Below are 21,110 nucleotides of genomic sequence, written 5' to 3'. Positions count from 1 at the left end.
ATTATCTAGTGGCAATCGATTTAAAAGATGCGTATTTTCACACCCCAATTTTTCTCCGGGCGACAGAAAATATCTGAGGTTCGCCATAGAAGAAAAGCATTTTCAATTCACGTGCCTGCCGTTCGGCCTAACTTCATCCCCTCGAGTCTTCACAAAGGTTCTGGTGGTTCTAGTAGAAAGACTAAGAAGACAGAAGATTATGTTATGGGCGTATCTAGACGACATACTTATAGCAGCACGGTCCGAGGAAGAAAGTGTTATCGCACGAGATTACACCATCAAGTTTCTTCAAGATCACGGGTGGATGATCATTTGGGAGAAGAGCCGACTCATTCCTTCTCAGAGCATTCAATTTCTAGGTATCCTAGTGGACACAGTGTCTTTCCAAATATCCCTCTCAGAAAGAAGGTGCGAAAAAATCCAGCAGTTAATTACACTTATTTACAACGATCCCCACATATCCCTAAGAACTGCAATGAGTTTACTGGGGATGATGGCCTCAGTAGTATAGGTAACTCTTTGGGCGAGATGGAGGATGAGGCCACTGCAATGGTTCCTTCTAAGATTCTCCAAAAGCCACATGTCATTGGATCAGATAATAAAAATCCCAAACGCAGTAAGAGAGTCTCTGGTATGGTGGAGTTACGAACGTCTGAGAGAAAGAAAATGGGCACTAGAAAGTCCAACATTCGCAGTAATAACTACAGATGCCAGCGCCTCCGGTTGGGGGGCACACGGGTTGGGCAAATCGTGCCAAGGAAGGTGGTCGATGCTAGAAAAGGAATGGTCATCAAACCACAGAGAATTGAGGGCAGTATGGCAGGCGATAAAATTCTTTGCAGAAGATATCAAAGAAACCCATCTTCGAGTGTTCTCAGACAACATCACAACGGTCTCTTATATCAACCGCCAAGGGGGTACAAGAGGTCGGGTGTTGCTAGACGAGGTGGGAACATAATGTCTTGGGCCGAAGTAAATCTCCAGTCTATCTCAGCGTTGCACATTCCAGGAGAGGAAAACCAAATTGCAGAGTTCTTGAGTCGCAGTACATTAGTTCCAGGCGAATGGGAACTAAATCAGTCGGTTTTCCAGCTAATAGTAGAGCGCTTCGGCGTGCCAGAAATAGACCTCATGGCATTATCAGTCAACAAAAAAGTCCCCCGATTCTTCTCAAGGTACCAGACGCAGGGGTCGTGCGGGATCGATGCCCTGTCGCAGAAGTGGAACTATGCTCTAGCTTTTGTGTTCCCGCCTTTTTCCCTCATTCACAGGATACTGTGGAAAATCAGGACAGAGAGGTGTCAGGTGATAATAGTCCTACCGTTCTGGCCCAGGAGGGCTTGGTTCCCGATGCTGGAGAGTATGTCAGTGGCAGAGCCCTGTTCCTGCCAGTTTCAGTGGATCTGCTGTCCCAGGGACCAGTCACATGTCAAGATCCTCATAAATTGTCATTGACGGCGTAGAATTTGAGAGGCAACAGTTGAGAGGAAAACATTTGTCACCGGAGGTGATTGAAATACTTCTTCAGGCTAGGAAAAAGGTGTCATCCGATATTTACTACAGAGTCTGGAGAATCTTTGCCAAATGGTCCAAAGGAAGGTTTCAGTTTACAAAGGCGAACATATCGCAGGTGCTGCAATTCCTATGTGACGGTTTCAACAAGGGGTTAGCAGGGTCTACACTGAAGGTGCACATATCAGCATTAAGTGTTTTGTTGGACCGAAAACTTGCTGATCACAGTCTGATAAGAAGGTTTTTTCAGGCTATCAAGAGGATTCGCACGAGGATTCGATCTATGATTCCACAATGGGATCTTAATCTGGTCCTGAATGGACTCATGTCAGCACCATTTGAGCCATTAGATAGAGCAAATCTCAAATTTATGACATGGAAAGTAGCCTTCCTAGTGGCGATCACCTCGGCCAGAAGGGTCGGGAAACTCCAAGCTTTATGTATACAGGATCAGTATCTGAAAATTTTTCAGGACAAAGTGGTCTTAAAGACTAAACATTCTTTTTAACCAAAAGTGGTGTCTTCTTTTCATTTAAATAATATATTACCTTGTTTCTATCCAAATCCGACAGATAAAAGAGAAGAAAAGTTACACACGTTGGACGTGGTCAGAGCCATTCAAATTTATTTGGACAGGTCTGCAGCTTTCAGACAGTCAGAAAATTTGTTTGTGATTCCGCAAGGGGCGAAGAAAGGATTTGTGCCGGCAAAACAAACAATTTCAAGATGGCTTAAAGATGTTATTTCCTTTTCCTACAGAAAAGTAGGACGTCCAGTCCCTGAGGGTATTAAAGCACACTCCACACGGGCAATGTCGGTATCATGGGCGAGAGAGGCAAATGTGTCAGCCAGAGAAATATGTCAGACAGCCACGTGGTCGTCTCTACACACGTTTTCTAAGCATTACGCCCTGGATGTGGCAGAAGTGCGGTTTGGAGGTGAAGTCCTGAGGCAAGCTTTGGCTTGAGGTATTGTATAGCCCTCCCTACTGCTTTGGTACATCCCAATGTAATGGCTGCCATGAAGTATGAAGGAGAAAGCAAGGATTATACTTACGATAATACCTTTTCTTTGGAATACTTCATGGCAGCCTATATTTTTTTAGCCCTCCCTGTTTCTGTTTTTTCCCTAGGATCTGGGCGGAGACATTCAAAAGACTATGGTCAGAGGGGAGGTGCTCAGTTATATAGGATATGGAAGAGGAGGAGTCTGGTCCTAGGGGAAAAAACTACCTGTCTAATTGAGAGAGAGAGAGAGAGGGATGAACCCAATGTAATGGCTGCCATGAAGTATTCCGAAGAAAAGGTATTATCGTAAGTATAATCCTTGCTTTTGTGAGATTGTAGGCTTAAATAAATGTAATCTTCAGATGCCGCTAGTAGTATTTTATCCATAATCTGCAGTATTCTCCTCTGCTCCTCCCTCAACCTACTGGATTAGCAGTGATCTAGTGAGTTTCCTTAATTATATACATATTCCTTACTTTAATCTTAATTTCAACTCTATTAATTAAATACCACTTTTATGGAAATCCTGGTGAGTAACACATGAAAACAATAGTGTGGACTACACAAGACCACATTTACCCATTGCCCTAACATTAACTGATGGTCAATAAATGTCTGTATGGTAATAATTATAATGATCTGTGAGTATGAACATGCACTAGCCGATACATACAAATAATGGTGAAAACTTCCACAATGCGTATAAAGCGCTGATACGCAGCAGTATTAGGAGACAAAATATAGGGATTTTGATAAATAGACCCCTTAGTCTCTTAAGACAACTGAAGGAACAAGCACAAGGCGAGTCGAGCAGCGCTATGAATAATAATGCCAGATGATTGGAAATATATGAAATGTTTTACTCACATTAAAAATTACAATAAAATACACAGTATTACAATACAATATAACAATATAGGGGGGAAATAAAAGTAAATTGGAATGAAGGTAAAATAAAGAGCCAAGCCTCAATGGATTCATGCAATAATCAGTGGAAATGATCACTGGTTGTAGTAGCTGAGTGTATATTACCACATGTAGAACCAGGTCCCAGGTTAGTGGAGGATAAGCTGAAGTCCTCACGATATACGCGGTGTAGCTGTCTTACCGCTGGAGGTATCAGTCGTTGGAGCTCACTGGTGTACTTTTACCCATTTATTAGGAGACGAGAGTGGTTGCAAGAGTCACCAAAGGGAGTCCTTTTCAGCGAGCCACCACCTGGGGTATCACTGGATGAATTGGGGAAATCGGCTTCCGTGCACAGTGGATTGTGGGCACATGTGTGCACAGGATGATTTTTGCAGATGTCCTGAGAAAACTGTGCACGGTGTCCGCCGCTGTATGGGGGAGAGTCAAGTGAAAAGATGGAGAGTCCACGATTTTGGAGGCAATAATTTGTAGGATCCAGAGGCTGAGATGAAGCACCTTACGCGTTTCACTGCGTCCTGCAGCTTTATCAAAGGTGTTTTGGCTGTTTTGCTCAGGTATTTATACCTTACCTAATGAGGGAGTGAGTAACACCTGTTAGGTCCAATCATCGGTGTAAAAGCAGTTTTATTAACAATTTTTAATAAATAGATGTGGAGGCAGACATATATCTATAAGAAGAAATGAATAGTTATAATTTATAATAAAGATTATTACACAAGACAAAAAAACATTATTATGCCACTATGGTAATATATTTGGTACATGCAGCAAATATATTACCATAGTGGCATAATAATGCCGATCATTTGTGGCATATGCATATTATGAACTTGTGACCCCGATCATGTGATCGGAGCTTATACATGGCTATTTTTGTCTTGTGTAATAATCTTTATTATAAATGATAACTATTCATTTCTTCTTATAGATATATGTCTGCTTCCACATCTATTTATTAAAAATTGTTAATAAAACTGCTTTTACACCGATGATTGGACCTAACAGGTGTTACTCACTCCCTCATTAAGGGGCAGATGTATCATAGCAGCGCTTATCGCGCCGCTATGATACTTCCGGCTTCGCCTCAATAGCGAGGCGAAGCAGGAAGGGACATCGACAAGATGTATTAACATCTTGTCTGCCGAAGCGGGGGAGCGTTAACTCCCCCCTTCGGCGATGTCCCTTTCTGAAGATAGCGCATCAGTTAATACTGAAGCGCTATCTCCTGTCCCCCGGCCGGCAGCACTGGGCATGCGCGGGATCTCGCTGTTCACGCGAGATCCCCAGCGCAGCCCAGACCTAACAGCAGGGACAGCGCTGTCCCTGCTGTTTAGATAGGGCTTCACCAGCCTGATGCTGGCGAAGCCAAACCCGGCTTCGTGCGGAACGGTCAGCGATGCTGACCGTTCATACATTCGGCCTGCTATCATTTTGATAGCAGCGCCGATATGGACAGGGGCGCATAGCGCCCCTGTCCATTACCACATCCCGGCCGCTTCATACATGGGGGAGAAGCGGTATCAGTGCACATAACGTGCGCTAATACCCCTTCTCCCCCATAACGACCGTTCATACATCTGCCCCTAAGTAAGGTATAAATACCTGAGCCAGGTACACAGCCAAAACACCTTTGATAAAGCTGCAGGACGCAGTGAAACGCGTAAGGTGCTTCATCCCAGCCTCTGGATCCTACAAATCATTGCCTCCTAAATCGTGGACTCTCCATCTTTTCACTTGAATCCCCCCCATACAGCGGCGGACACCGTGCACAGTTTTCTCAGGACATCTGCAAAAATCATCCTGTGCACACATGTGCCCACAATCCACTGTGCACGGAAGCCGATTTCCCCAATTCATCCAGTGATACCCCAGGTGGTGGCTCGCTGAAAAGGACTCCCTTTGGTGACTCTTGCAACCACTCTCGCCTCCCAATAAATGGGTAAAAGTACACCAGTGAGTTCCAACGACTGATACACCCTCCAGCGGTAAGACAGCTACACCGCGTATATCGTGAGGACTTCAGCTTAACCTCCACTAACCTGGGACCTGGTTCTACATGTGGTAATATACACTCAGCTACTACAACCAGTGATCACTTTTATTGTAATTTTTAATGTGAGTAAAACATTTCATATATTTCCAATCATCTGGCATTATTATTCATAGCGCTGCTCGACTCGCCTTGTGCTTGTCCCTTTTCTTGTCTTTTTGGTGGGGAGTGACTACCCCCACATTTTGAGCAGCAGCTTACATTGAGGCAACAGCTCGTGTCAAAGCGCCTGCATATTCCCTAGGGAATAATTTCTTGTTCTTAAGACAACTGGTCTACTCTTCCCTTCTCAAGACATTGGATCAAGTTATACGAGCATTTGACATGTACTGCACAGCTAATGATGACTATAGCTAAAAACATGAGCCAGAAATCGGTTACTGTTTAAAAGACCGTTAACGAGCTTGGAAGAATGATCCCTGTCAGTGTCTTCATTATATACTTTGTGCACTTAACCATTGATCTACTTGCTGTACCTTCCTTATAGTACAGTCATAAAGAGCTGAAAAAGACCATTATATCAGCAGGTAACCTAAGCAATGTTGGCTATATCCCAGCAATTACTGATGCCGCATCTTACAATACATTTGTCATACCATCAGCAGCACACTGTTTTCCTTCTTGGTCGCCAACGGATCGGAAACCTTCAGCGCAGAAGCATTCATAACTCCCCTTGGTATTCCTACAGTCTTGTGGACATGTTCCATATAAGTCACACTCATTAACATCTAAACAAATAAGAACGGTAAGATTTGTAAATAATAGATTGAATATATTTCCTGTAACAATAGCACCTGACAAAGGTTTGGAAGAACTTTAACTGTTCTGATTATTTCCTTTTTGCTGATTATGTTAGAGGTATAATACTATAGGATTGTGCTGTATGCGCTGATTTTGTTCATCTAGAAAAAAAAAATCATCTCATGTCGACCTTTTGAATGTTGACCTTTTGAACTTGTCGACATTTTGACTGTCAACCATTAGACCATGTTGACCTTTTGACCCTGTTGACCTTTTGACCCTGTTGACCAACAGTGGTCAACCTTATGACTGTCAACACAGACACTGTAGATCTAATGACTGCATACCATTTAAAAGCCAGTGTTTAGCACCTGTCAGCTCCATTGTGCAGGTGCCAGGACCCGGCTGTCAGCTGTCTCCTCTAATCCTCTGGACCAGGCACCAAAGAACATTTGATTTCCTTATGTGCTTCTGATGTCTGCATCTTCCACAAATGCAGCAGATCCTTAAAACCTCCGGTGGGTGTCTCACTACAAACCTCAGCGATTGTGACAACTGTACTGTTTCACCATGTACTTATTCAATAAAGATCCCAAGTGTGGTGGCAGCAACCGCATTGGAACCATTTACCGAGACGTATGTGCATGACCAATAGAGAAGTCACAGCACCATTATCCCCACAGTACTCTGGCACAGTGCAAGAGGCTTTCAAGCACATGTTGTGACACAACACATAACCTACCCTCTTCCTGCCCTTATTCTACACCCCCCATCCACCATCTCATTTTCTAGTTTCTAAATAAAGAAAAGAAATGAATTACCCTGGTTACACATTATATGTTATAGTCCATTAACAATATTGTTAACTTTTTTTTCCCTTGAACTGCCTGGAACTCCTTGACAAACAATATAGCGCATACACACTGAATTATATCATTAACAATATCGTTCAGTGGCCAGATCCAGGAGTATGCTGTCGTTGACCAGATAGCCAGGATTTGACGGCATGTACAGATGACAGAGAGAATCAGCTGTTTTGGATAATGCAGGAAGGCGATTAGAGGTAAAATACTGCTGCAGAGACTGTGGAGGAATGGAGATTTCCTTTTACCGCTACATTACCTATAGCAACCATTTAGAACAGTTTAGTGCAGTATTCTCTTGTGTAAAATGTTAATCGTTGCTGTTGACTTAGATCAGCCTTAAGAAGTTTCTGTGACCCACAGGCCCTGAAAATCCCAATCTTTCAAACAACGAAGAGCCGCAATTTAGTTCTTTCTCTGTAACCAATATATAAATCTTCACTCCACAACTTACCAATACAGGAATTTCGGTCAGTTTCACTGGCTTTATATCCTGGTCGGCAGGAACAAATAAAACCACCAGCAGCTAAATTAGTGCAATTGTGCTCACAGATATTTTCTCCACAGTGCCGTCCAGATCCTACGTCTAGAAGTAAAACACAGATTAAATATTTGTGGCCAAGTGTAATAGCCCTTTTCAAAAAACCTCTGAGTTCAGCCGGCATCCCGCGTGGCGCCGAACTCTGAGTTTTTTGTTTTTTAAATGGCGATCATTTCCAAGCCAAAACCATGTCTTGTAAATGATTGCCCCTTTAAAACAGCCTCCAAATCCGTCCGGCATCTCGCACCGCCGCCAAACTCAGAGGCTATTACATTTTGGCCAATAATTTCTAATGGAGTGATTTGGTTAGGTCAACTTACTTGGCAGGGTATGCGCATGTGTGGTCTACTGCCACTAATGTGGACAGTGGAGAGTATTTACTTGTAATACCTATGGCATAGTCAGTGCTAAATCTTGTCCTTCCCTGAAAGTGGGTAAATAGTACTGCACTGTCCTACATACACAATATTGAGAGCAACAATAATTCTATCATTATGGACATGCTTCACTTTAAGGTTCTGATGCAGAGCTGAACAGAAGTCAGTCATAACTTGCTCCAACATTATGTGAAAGGAACAACATGGCCGAAATGTAATGGGAGGCGGTTTTTTTTTTTTGCAATTTTTCCCGCAAAATATGCCGTTTTCGCCCATTTCCCGAAAATCGCACATTTTCAGGACTAAAAAAGCGCCCGAAATCGCACCATATCGCACTTTTTTGCCGCAAATTCGCATCTCATTACATATGCGAATTCGCGGCAAAAATGCGATTTTTAAAGATGCGATTTGGTGCGATTTTTTTCTTACGAAAAAAATCGCACCCTATTACATTTCGCCCCATGTGTTTTTTGCCTGTAATCAAAGTTGTACACTTCTGTGTGGCCCTACTACCCCTGTCCATACTATTTGGTTTAAAGCAGTGGCGTAACTATAGAGGGTGCAGGGGATGCAGTTGCTGTTGGGCCCGGTGGCTTGAGGGGCCCGAGGCAATCCCCTGCACCCTCTATAGTTTTGTAAGACTGGCATGTAACTTACTGGGTAAAAGGACAGAGGTGAAGCTGCTTCTTGCGCAGACACTGAAACTAAACACGGCACCGGCTGTGCGCTGCTGCAGCTCAAGCACATCAATGTGCGTCTGCCAGCCACGCACAGCGGCACTGCTGCTTGTTTCCGGAATCTGTACATGAAGCGGCTAAAGCCTCCGTCCCCCATCCTCCGTCTCTCTGTCCCCTCTCCAATCTCCCATTAAGCAGCGCTATTAGCAGGCAGGCACCTGTCTGTGGCGGAAGAGGCAGCTCTGAAGCTCAGGCTGCGGGCACACAGCGACGGCAGACGACTGAGGCAGGTGTCCGGAATCAACAGCACTTGGCTGCCAGTAGAACTTAGGCTGCTTCCAGGTGCACATCTTTTTAGTGTATTTGTATGTATGAAATGACAGACAGCACTCCAGAGTTTACTTTAAATTGATTTTATTCACACCAAAATTCCAGCATGTTTTGGTAAGACACCCATTGTCAGGAACAAGGGGCGTCCACCCAAAACATTTTAGGGTGAATAAAATACACTTAAAGTAGACTCTGGAGTGCCATCTGCTATTTCTTGGTATACACAGTATCTGCACTGATGGAGGCACCCCAGCGGATGTCATACCTTCCCCCTGAAGAGTGCCTATATGACATAGCAGGGACAGCACTCAGAGGTTCTTAAGCATGAAGACTTTAATTCCATGTCTTAATCAACAATTGTTTTGAGCTACAGCTCGTCCTCAGGGATAAAAAAAAACATGCTTCAAGCAAGGTGTATTAATACCCACAGACTCCTCCCCACAATCAAACAAATTAGGTAAAAAAAACCTCATGTGTAGATAAGTGCCAGCATCAAAGAGGACTGTCCGGTGTGCCGACAGGTGACATCATGGGATGTTTCCCCGTATGATGGGGGGCCCTTTAAAAATGTTGCTATGGGGCCCACATAGTTCTAGTTACGCCCCTGGTTTAAAGCCATCACCATTACTGATGCACTCTTCCACCAGCCCTAACCTTGATGCAACAAGTTCCTGACAACTCTGCAGAGCTCGCAATCATTTTAAATACCCTCTCTATGAGTGTGCACTGTTACAGCCCAGTTCTACCCTTTCTGTTCCATGTGCCTGTGATGTGTACAACTCTGGACTGCCCACAGCTGCGTATACTTGGCTCCGGAGCAGAGGCGTACCTACATAATTGTGGGCCCCATAGCAAAAGTTTGTAAGGGCCCCCTATTTAGCAACTGATGGTGATAAATGTATGTAAAACATATTACTTAGACAGCAAAGATGGGCCCCCTTCAGCTCCGGGCCCCATAGCAGCTGCATCCCTTGCACCTATGGTAGTTACGCCATTGCTCCGGAGAATGTACAGTGCGAGAAGATTTGTGGCCATCTTTGCATCAGCCCTTAAGTGTTTAAATAATGTTTTATTGTGTTTTAATACAGGTGAAAAACTGATCAGGTCCCTAACAACCAGCAGACCTCTACAGTTATTTAGAAGCCAAAAGCCTAACTTTTATTTATATACTTAAAGATAAAAAAAAATATATATATACTTACAACAGCCAATTTCATCAGAACTGTCCCCGCAGTCGTCATAGTTATCACAGACATAGTGATGAGGGATGCAGTAAGAGTTGCCACACTTGTACTCCTCCTCTTTGCATGGTCTAGGAGTGGGTGGCCTACCTGGAAAAACAAGACAATGTTCCATACTCTTAAGTCTTGTTTTCCTAATAGTTCATAATTTTGGATATTATAACGAACAAAAAGACGGTCGGCATTACATCATTATTTGTACTTAACAATAGGAGTAACTTAATGGATTGCAAAATGGAATAAAAAAGTAGTACATTTGGGGATCCAGACGATAGGTCAAGGTCAGCATAGAGAAAAGTTCGATATGGCAATAGTTGACACATGGAAAGAGTTTATTTAACTTTTTTTTTAACATTGTCATACTTTACCATCCATGTGGAGCTGCCTTTTGAGACTGACCTAGACACTGGTGACCTACTGTATTAATTGTTGACCTACTATATGACAACTGTACATTTGGTACCTACAGTGCTTTAGCCAACTTTTATATTTGTTTGTCTGATTTTTTTAAATGGTTGGAAATATGTGACTGCTATATACTAATTTATCTTTCACCTTAGTCCTTACACCATCAGTCTATAGTTCAGAAGCCTATTTATTACAGTATGTTTATGGCATATCCCCTCAAAACATACCTTTTTCTGGGATAAATAAAAAATACAATGTCATTTTAGATTTATAATGATACATGGTGGGGCAGCACGGGTGGATGTTTTAGCAATGTAGTTGAATGAGCACAAAGAGGGGATGTCAACTGTGTTCTACTTTCCCCATGCGCATTCCATCAATCACTCATCTCCAAGTGAGTTTCGACCTATAATCTGTTTACCTGACAAAAACAGAACAGAGCAGAGGAGCAATTAACTTATACGTGTGGGTACACATTAGACAATAATGTGTACCCAGCAACCTCATTGGTGACAGGACCTACTGTAGCTGGAAGCTGGAATCGGCAAGTGCATAACTGACTATGCCAGCTGCGACGAGTGATATCCTCCATCACCCTGCATATGCAGACAATGGGGGACATCGTTATCATTCCGCAGGAGCACGCATCTTTAACGATATAGTGCATACACATTAGATGATATGCATGAAAATATTGTTAATGATCTTTGATATGGTGCGTATTGTTTATTTTATCATCTAATGTGTACGCTCCTTAATACTGCTCAGTTGATCAAACATGTTACTGATGAGTAGTAGGAAAAACCGAGGAGGAAGTATTCTGTCAGATCCTGGGCCAGTTTCTACAAAGGGGAAAAGGCTGTCCCTTGTAGAAAGCGAAACACACCAGGAGCTGCACACTCAGTTGCCCCAAACTGCCACTTTTATGCACTTGCACTTTTTCTGGGATCCAACCAGCCGCTTATCCTTGGAGGACTCTCTCATAACATACAGATCCATAGTGTACTCCTTGCTTCATCTTCACCACTTCATGGGGGATACTGCTGCAAATGCAATCCACACCACATATAAAAATCCCCTGGTGAACTGCATTGGTAAATATATGGAAATTTCCTATTTCCAATTTCCTATATGGAAATTGTACTGGTCCTCCTTTATCATCTTGGCGGTAATTAATAGGAGCTGATCCTAACTTGATTAACAACAACAGTGACTTTTGAGGGCACTATACACTTGTTTTTAATATATTTAATTGTGTCATTGTATGTGTTATAGTAAATGTTATTTTTAATTTAAAACTCCTCATTGGTTTTTTCTCCTCTCTCAGTTTCCTCAACATACTGTATAACAGGAACAGGAAGAAAGGGTCTACATGGGAAAATCATGGAGCCCAGCATACAGTAATAACCCTTTTCCAATGCCTTAATAAAACTTGGTGTTTGCATGTGAACATGCATCAACCCGGGGTTTTGCTCAGTAGAAAAGGATCGTAGGTTAAGGGGCAGATCTTGGGCACATTTTCAGCATGGTGAATGGGCCGAAAACTGTAAGGCGCCTCTAACAGCTGCCACCTAGGAGGGAGAGATTACATCCTCCCCGCATGGTCCTATTCGGTTTTTACCCCATCCCGCTTACCATATGGAATCTCTCTCTATCCATTTCCACATCAGATATTCTTCTGGATGGACAGCAACAACATACAGGTCTCCAGTTCTGTCGCTTGACGATTACTGGCCGAACGTTGAATGGTTGAGACTCTCAGCCAATCAACGTCCAGCCAGTAATCTTCAAGCGACGGAAACTGGAGACCTGTATGTTGTTGGTGTCCATCCAGAATTTCAAAATACTTCTGACCACCAGCATCCCAAACGCTGATCTCCTATATGTATCCCTATTTTAGGTATAAGTTGTTCTACTGAAGGTATTTTGCATACAGTTAAATATATATTGTAAGTTTATCAATCAAAAGTATGTATGGCATGAGCTGATCGTAGCAGGCAGCGATGGCTACTGATACATTTCTTTTTTACAGACAAGATCTTAAAACACTTACATTGTTCTTCTGTCTCATCACTTCCATCACCACAGTCATTCACTTTGTTGCATATCTCATGTCTGTAGATGCAGCGGTTGTTGTCACATCGGAATCGAAACAGAGGATCACAAGGGATGTCCACTGCGAAATATAGCCAACACTCAGAACACCAAATGATGCAGACATCAGTAACTGTGTTCACACAATACGTGGAGTCACAACTTACAGCAAAGGTTTAGCTCCTCATCGGAATCATCCCCGCAGTCATTATCACCGTCGCACCTGAAGTATGGCAGGATGCACACATGATTCTTACACTCAAACATGGACGGGGCACAGTATGTACCATTGGGGTAGCGCGTTGCTGGGGATGACAGACATTGATGCATTACTCTTTCTGAAGATGCATAATGCTACATGAATATGAAGTAAATTACAATTTTCCTGTGGGACTAATATAAATTGAAATTAAATCAACAGCATTTGACAAATAGAAAAGATAACGGAGGTGCCCTGTGAAAAATAAAAAAAACACTACACAGATCTGCATTGTTTTTAAAGCTGCAGTAGGTGTATCGGCTCTGCTTACCCAGCTGGTGTTGCCCCTGGGCTGCAGCACAGAACATACTTAGAATGGGGATGGAGGGGCTAAAACATATAAACATACCTTTAATGTTTTGTGTAATATGAGTCAGTGCTGCCTGACTCCTGGGATCAGCATCACTGTGTTTCACAGCCGCATCTGCACTTGGGATGGAGTACTGAGCTTCATTTCTACTTCCTGTATAAGCCCACCCACTGACTCCCATTGGTTAGTTACACCGGACTCTGAGTGTGGGCTCATACAGTAAAGTGGATCCGACCAATGGTGCAGTGGTAGCTGTGAAACACTCAGTGCTGCCTATCTCCGAAACCATTGTATGTACAGTGCTGCGAACCACCTGTAGCGCTTAATAAATAAAATTAAATAATAATAATGATTTTATTAGAAGTCATAAATCTACTTGGACTGAATAGTTATAGTACCGTGTACACAAAATGACTTACCAAATCACAAATCTACAGTGTTTAGTGTGTGCTCCCACAATCTTGTGTGCCCCTAAACATTTGCCAGTCTAGCCACCATGTAGTTACACCACCAAACTCAACGATAATATAAGAAAGAATTTGAACATATTTAATTTATTGATGCCAGGGATTAAAGAAGATTGTTACGCTGTGTACACACGGTGCGATTCAGAGTCACTTTCTATTTGATTTGGACTATATAGTCCAACTCGAATAGAAAGTGACCCTAAATCGCACTAAATCGTACAGCCGCATTTGATGCGGGGAATGGTGTGTACACACGGGGGCGATTGCCGTGCTATGCGAGTTCCGATGCGATCAGATCGCATCGGGACTCACATCACACGGCTTGCATGGAGGGGCACCATTTAGACTATATAGTGCAGATCTGCACTATATAGTCTTGGCTGCCCTCTCTATCTGGCTGCCGATTTGCGCTCACACGGGAGCGCGCATCGGCAGCGCATCTGGCTCGCAAACCCTAAAAAAGCATGCGATTTGCATGCGATATGGCTTCCGATGTTAACTATATCGTCAACATCGGAAGCCATATCAGCCCGTGTGTACACACCATAAGTCTATTTCTGCTTTGATCGAAAGGAGGGAAGTCCCTCCCTCCCTGCCAGGTCCGGCGGCTGCCACATCACACTGTGTGTACACACCTTTACACTCAAGCTAGTTGAATAATACAAACTCCATCTGCAGAATGTCAACATTTTACCTAATGCTCAACCTCAGCTAGCTTTACTTTGAATGCCTTAAAGTCTGCAGAACATGTACAGTGTAAGGGGCTGAATGAATCTATGTCCTGTATTTCCAGATTATGGAATTGGTTTGTCCAATCAGATTAGACTTTACACATATTGTTAGTCTGTATATAATTGGAGAAACAAGGGACAACTGCAATTAGAAAACCATCTATATAGTGGGAGGGAAACATTGGGGATGGCTTTGGCCATGAACTGCTGGCTTATCAACTGTTCTGGTGGTAACTGATTTATCCCTCCAGCCAGTGCTGAGATGGGCATCAGCTAAAAGCAGTGGCCCAAAACAGGTAGGTACTATATTTTGACATCATAATGTCCAACTCCATATGTTGGAATTATATTTATGAAAACCACAAGAGGACCCAGGCATTATACTTCTTTGGGACTCTTTCCCTACCTCTATTTGTATAAAAAAGGCATATAAAAATATGCTTAATCTACACTCAAGTGCTCAAAAGGCCACAGATAGGAGCCCACATTGTCTAAATCAGGGGTTTACAAACTCGGTCCTCAGGACCCCACACAGTTCACGTTTTCCAGGTCACCCGACAGGTGCATTCATTACTCACTGACACATTTTAAAAGCTCTACAGGTGGAGCTAATTGTTTCACTTGTGATTCTGTGAGGAGACCTGAAAAACATGCACTGCATGGGGTCCTGGGGACCGAGTTTGAGAACCTATGGTCTAAATCAGGGATGAGGAACCTTTGGCCCTCCAGCTGTTGTTGAACTACACAGCTGGAGGGCCAAAGGTTCCTCATTGCTGGTCTAAATCATAATACAGCTCTGCCACTAGCCATATCACTGCTACACAAGAATATCCACTTAGTCACATATATTTATAATACATCTTAGTTCCATCCTCCTGAAAAATTTGCATATACAGCCGTAAATGTTACAAACGGCTCCACTTTTAGAATTTATGATTATTTATGCTCATTTAGATAAAAATGAGTATATCATTGACGTGAATGTTCTAAACCGATGGCATTCCGCTATTCCTTCAGGACTGAATTACATGACATTGACATTTTGGAAAAGCAGAATTGCTACACCTAATCGCTGTCTGGTAATGGCTATGATTACAGGCTTTTAGGAAAGATATTTGTGTATTTAGGAAAGTGCTTTGCTATATTACCTGTAATCAGCTTATGTGAAAGGCTTTAAGGACGCTGTACTGTCTAATTTAACAACATGGTTTAAATCTTAGATCTCAGAAAAGCATACAACTGTTCTCCTGTCAGATAATTACTATTATTAGTATTATTGTTATTATTAACAGTTTCTTATATAGCGCAGCATATTCCGTTGCGCTTTACAATGCCTGAACCTCCCGAAGCGTCGTGCTCAATGTTCCCTCTAATTTTACGAAGGCTGTGTGCGGCAAAAGATTTTGGCTGTGCAACTTTGGAAGGAAATTTACATTTTTGTGCGTCACTTATATATAACTGGAAAATGATGCTCAGCATTTGTGTTAACTTTACTTATACTTATATTAAACATTTAACCCCTTACCGACGCAGCATGTTTTTGCCTTCCTGACAGAGCCCTTTTTTTCAAATCTGACATGTATCACTTAAGTGGGGATAACTTTTTTTTGCTTTTACTTATCCCAGTGATTTTGAGATTGTTTTCTCGTGACACATTGTACTTTAAATTAGTGGTAAATTTTGGTCGATACAGTTTTTTTTTTTTGTGAAAAATACCAAAATGTCGTAAAAAAATTGAACATTTTGCTATTTGCAAAATGTAAAATTTTCTGCTTGTGAGACAAATAATCATACCACTCAAAATAGTTAATAACTTACATAGACCATATCTAAACTTTATTATTACATCATTATTTCAACTTTCTTTTATTTTTTTTGGACGCTAGGGGGCAGCAGAGTCTAAATTTTACACATCACACAGTAAACGCTGCTTTTGGCTGTTCACGTTTGAACAGCCAATCGCAGCGATCGCACATGGCGGGGGGCATCGCTGCCCCCCCTGGGCAATGAGGGAAGATGTCTGCTGTCAGGGACAGCAGACATCGTCCCTCTGTCACCGCGTCTCTAGACGCGGTGACAGTTACAAGTCATGACCATAGGTGTGCGCACATTGAGTGTTAGGGGTGCACAGGCACCCCCTAATGCTGTGCCCACCCTTATGAACACCACCCTGCCACTAGCAATACCTTTTACCAAATACTTTTAGAACTGTATTCCAGAAGCGCCCATAAATCAATCATGTGTGTTTTGCAATGTTAATTGTACTAGACCATTGTCATATCACTACATACCTGCGTAATCCATATATGTTTTTGAGGTTTTTTGCATGTATCATTACACAGAGTAATTAGAAGACTAAAACTGAAATAGGCAGGAGATTATGGTGCGGCTGAGAGACTTTTTATATTGTAGCGAGTGCCAATATATGATGGTAGACATGCCTGATTGGCGGTGTTAGACACACCCAATGGGCAGTGTTAGACATGCCCAATAAGTTGTACTAGACACCCCCCTTTGATGGTGCACCCCCTAATAAAATTTGCTGCGCACGCCTATGGTCATGACGTACATTTATGCCATGTGTCGGGAAGTACATCCCGACCATGACGTAAATGTACGTCAAATGTCGGGAAGGGGTTAAACATTCAAAACAGCACACAATGTAGTTAATGGGAGAAACACACATTAATGGAGTCCACAACTGCAAAAATGGACCACTGCTGCTTTGTGCGCTCTGTTTTAATGTCTCTGCACACCCATGTCGAGTTGTGTGCGTGCGCACGCGCGCACAGCTTAGAGGGAACACTGGTCGTGCTGTTCCTAGAAAGTGACTAATCACATTTATTAAATGAGTCTGAATAATGAGGAACCAGCGTTGTCATACAAGCAATTTACTTTTAATGCATGCATTCATTTTATCTCTAGAATGATTGCTTAAGCAATCACGCCATCATGTTGATTATAGAACATTCTTTACTGAATTAATTAATTGAGTGGAAGAATGTCTTACAATTGTAATTATATCCGATTCATCAATTTTATACCATGTAGCATGACAAAATTAAATGATATGTTTTATTTTACTTTATTAACCTATTAAATTAAACTCTTAATTAGATATCTATATTAGTAATATGCTGAGGCGTAATGTCTCCAGTTCAGGGAACTTGTAAAAAAAAAAAAATGATGTAAAAATGTAAGATTGTTTTCAAAGCAACATATATTTCTTTTGCAGAATCTTTGTTCTTGTTGTTGTTTCAATCCCATATACTTAAAATTGAACAAAGAAATTAAATATTAGTCACATTTTGCAACAAAACCTTTAGATTTACCTTAAAAATAAATCTTTTGTAAAGACGGCTTTTTTAAATAAATGTATTATGTTATTGGACTGGCCTCTTATTCAGGCAGTGGTACTTACACAAAATAAAACTTTTAAATTGGTGTACAATACATTAACCCTTTGAGTGCCAAGTGAATTTGTCAAAATAGATGTGAAAAATTGCCAAGCAAACATTTTTTTCATTTTTACCGGATATTTTTCTCTCTCACAGAGATGATGGCACTCAAAGGGTTAATGCATGTCAACTTTCTGCAGGTTGCGGAGAGCAGGTTCTATGGATTATATCCAATAGGTGAATTTTAATCATATATTTTAACGGTACTTGTGTATTATCACGGCGCCCGATTTCATCTAAATCGCATCCGATATCGCATCCTCATTGCATATGCACGAGTGTGACCAGTGCAGCAGCTCCCACCACAGCGCCTCTGCCAACTCTCCCGGGCGGGGGGGCAGCTTGTGCTGCCTGTGTCCCCAGTAGACCTCCTCCCCCCACACACATTCTGGGGCAGGCAGTGAGACTTCCATCTCCCTGCCTGCTGTCGTCCCCCGGCTCCCTGCGGCGAACGTCAGGGGCAGCGAGCCCCTGCGGCGTTGAATAGGGTGACAGCGAGAGCTGGCAGCGAATGCTCCAGCCCTCTGGAACATGGCGAATGTGCAACGAATCCTAAACAAGATTTGCTGTACATGCCGAAAAAGGGCATTGAATACTGTCCTGTGTCATAGGTGCATATAGGCCCTTTCCATGGGTCCATACCCTGCAACATTTTGCAAGTAAAAATCGGAACGGGGGGCGTGGCCATGGATATGGGGGCGTGGTCACTGGTATAAGGGGTGTGGACACAAATGCTCATCCAGCAGCAGCTCCTACACTGAGTGAAGGCAGCACTCGCGCCAGTGATGATAGACCCAGGTGTGGGGAGTGTAATAGTATTCACGACCCCCAGCCAATGTAGCTCTCTTTCCCTCACCTCCTTATAGCTCCGCCTCCATTCCCACACAACATGGCCACTGTCCAGAAAAAGCGTGCGCAGACAGGGTGCGCAGGCGGGTCCGCAGTGCGTCATCATGACGTCATGATGGGATGCACACTGTTCTGGACCTGCAATGCACCCCTGGGTATAGGTGCAGGATATGCAAAGGCTGGATTTTCTTTGGTGGGTGAAGGGGAACTGTGGACTCGCCAGGTCGCCGCCTGTCACAGCTGCTATATAATGAAGGGGAGCCATCTGTTTCATCAAAAAACGGTACAATCAGTACAGTGGATTTTAGCCCGTACAGACCGTTAAAAAAAACGCTACTGTACCGGATAAATCGGTACAGTTGGAGCCTATGTGGGTCTGTGGTAGTTAACTTTATTTATGGCTGTGAAGAGCAACCAGTTTTATTGATACGTGTTCAGTGGGAACGGAGAGTGCACTATTACTGCAGGAAATTAATTGCAGCAATTGATATAGAGTCTGATGCAGAGTTGGTGGGAATATGCTGGAGATATGCATGTTGCATTTGCAAAATCTTACAATCGCATCACAGAAATGTGAACACTTCACTATACAGGCATCTTTAGGGTAGCCCAGCTGCAAAGGCATATGCCAAGACACCATTTTCCAGTAGCAACGAACAGCCCTGCAAACAGATGTTGCCAATAGCAACCAATCAGATTCTACTTATTTATTTTGCACCTTCGAAAATGTATTAGATAAAATGTGATTGATTGCTAGGGGCATCATCCCATCTACAAGAGAACTCCCATCTTAGTAAATTTACCTCTTAGGATCCACTTGTTCACAACATTAGAAACCATTAATTTTACATTCAATAAAGGTATTTACTATTACACATAATTTGATGCTAATGGATTTCTAATAAAGCAAGAACAGCCCATGTCTCAAAAAAGGTTTAAATATAGACACTGAAGAGTATATTCTATGTCTGAGTATTGAAGAAAGCACCAATTAGTGTAAGCCAACCACAAGCGGATTTCAGCAGTGGTACAAGTCACCAACCAGTGATTGCACCTGTCCTGGACCACCTGAGAATCAAACGGCTTTCCCAGTTGTACATGGCTCTTTTGCCTGGTCTGCATGCAGATACAGTTGTATACAGTACACGCTCTTTTTGGTCTACATTAGAACACCCCATTGACAATTATGCCCAAGCAGGCTAGAAGCATGCATACAATATGCAAATGGTAGAATGACAGAAATCATGCCCACATACTGTATGCATTTGCACATTGTTCTAGGCATGCGCAGTGTAAATCCCTGCAAAGCATGTTACGCTAATAGTCATACTGTAGTACTCATGCTTATACTGTAATCATGGTCTCTGTATTGATGCTGGCTCACAAAAAAGAATAATATAATACCAGTGCAACACAGCTTCAGTTAAAAGGGAAAGTAAGGAAACATATGATCACATGCATCACTGCTCTTCTTTTATACAGAACTGGGGTGAAATGTCATAGGATGAGAGATTCAGAAAGTGAGAGATTTGGGAAGAAATCTCCAGGTTTTTTTTTAAAGGCGCAATCCTTTACACTGCAAAACCAGTTTGATTTTGCAGTGTAAATGATTGCCGCTTTAAAAAAACCTGGAGATTTCTTCCCAAATCTCTCACTTTCTGAATCTCTCATCCTATTACATTTCACCTCCGGTGTGTGTAGTAATCACACCTAAACACATGTAATCATTTATGTTATTGTAGTCACACTTGTAATTATGTTACGGAACTCACGGCAGGTTATTTCATCTGAGAAATCCAGGCAATCTGCAGTTCCATCACACTGGAATCGCTCAGCGACACAGTGGCCACTGTTACACTGGAAATAGCCAGGGTGGCACGTTCTCATCTCTGAAACAGAAAGGCTGGATTTAATAACACTCTTTAGGAACACTCATGATAACATTTGATATATTTATGATTTATGAGGGAAGCTATATATAAAATAGGGAATAGCTTTCTCAATAGCTATTACACAGGAGGAATACATGATATTTCAAACATATGAAGTTCTGTTTAGGTATGGGAGATGGAGTTATTATACTGCAGGAGTTAGAAAGGACACTTTATTATACATCTCTATGGAGCAGATGTATGCATTATCCAAAATGCTCGGGACCAGAAGCATTTTGTATAATGGATTATTCCATATTTCGGAATATTTTTATATTTCAATGGGTTGGGATCATTTGGTCTACAGCATTATGGTCCACAATCATGTCCAAGT

General features: G+C 42.3%; 1 protein-coding gene across 3 annotated transcripts in view; it reads right to left on the bottom strand.

Moving 5' to 3' along the window:
• Window positions 1-21,110, bottom strand: part of LRP2 (LDL receptor related protein 2) — a 278,226-nt gene that overhangs the window by 47,596 nt on the left and 209,520 nt on the right. For all 3 annotated transcript variants that reach the window (XM_083153889.1, XM_083153890.1, XM_083153891.1), the window contains 6 exons: window positions 20,618-20,734; window positions 12,939-13,076; window positions 12,731-12,853; window positions 10,231-10,359; window positions 7,558-7,689; window positions 6,096-6,227 (listed from right to left, as the gene is read on the bottom strand). In XM_083153889.1, the coding sequence (XP_083010015.1) occupies window positions 6,096-6,227; window positions 7,558-7,689; window positions 10,231-10,359; window positions 12,731-12,853; window positions 12,939-13,076; window positions 20,618-20,734 (771 nt within the window). The remainder of the gene's footprint in view (window positions 1-6,095; window positions 6,228-7,557; window positions 7,690-10,230; window positions 10,360-12,730; window positions 12,854-12,938; window positions 13,077-20,617; window positions 20,735-21,110) is intronic.

Source organism: Crinia signifera, chromosome 7, assembly GCF_055691185.1.
Source record: "Crinia signifera chromosome 7, ASM5569118v1, whole genome shotgun sequence".
NCBI classification, from domain to species: Eukaryota; Metazoa; Chordata; class Amphibia; order Anura; family Myobatrachidae; genus Crinia; species Crinia signifera.
This window is presented reverse-complemented; position numbering and strand designations above follow the sequence as displayed.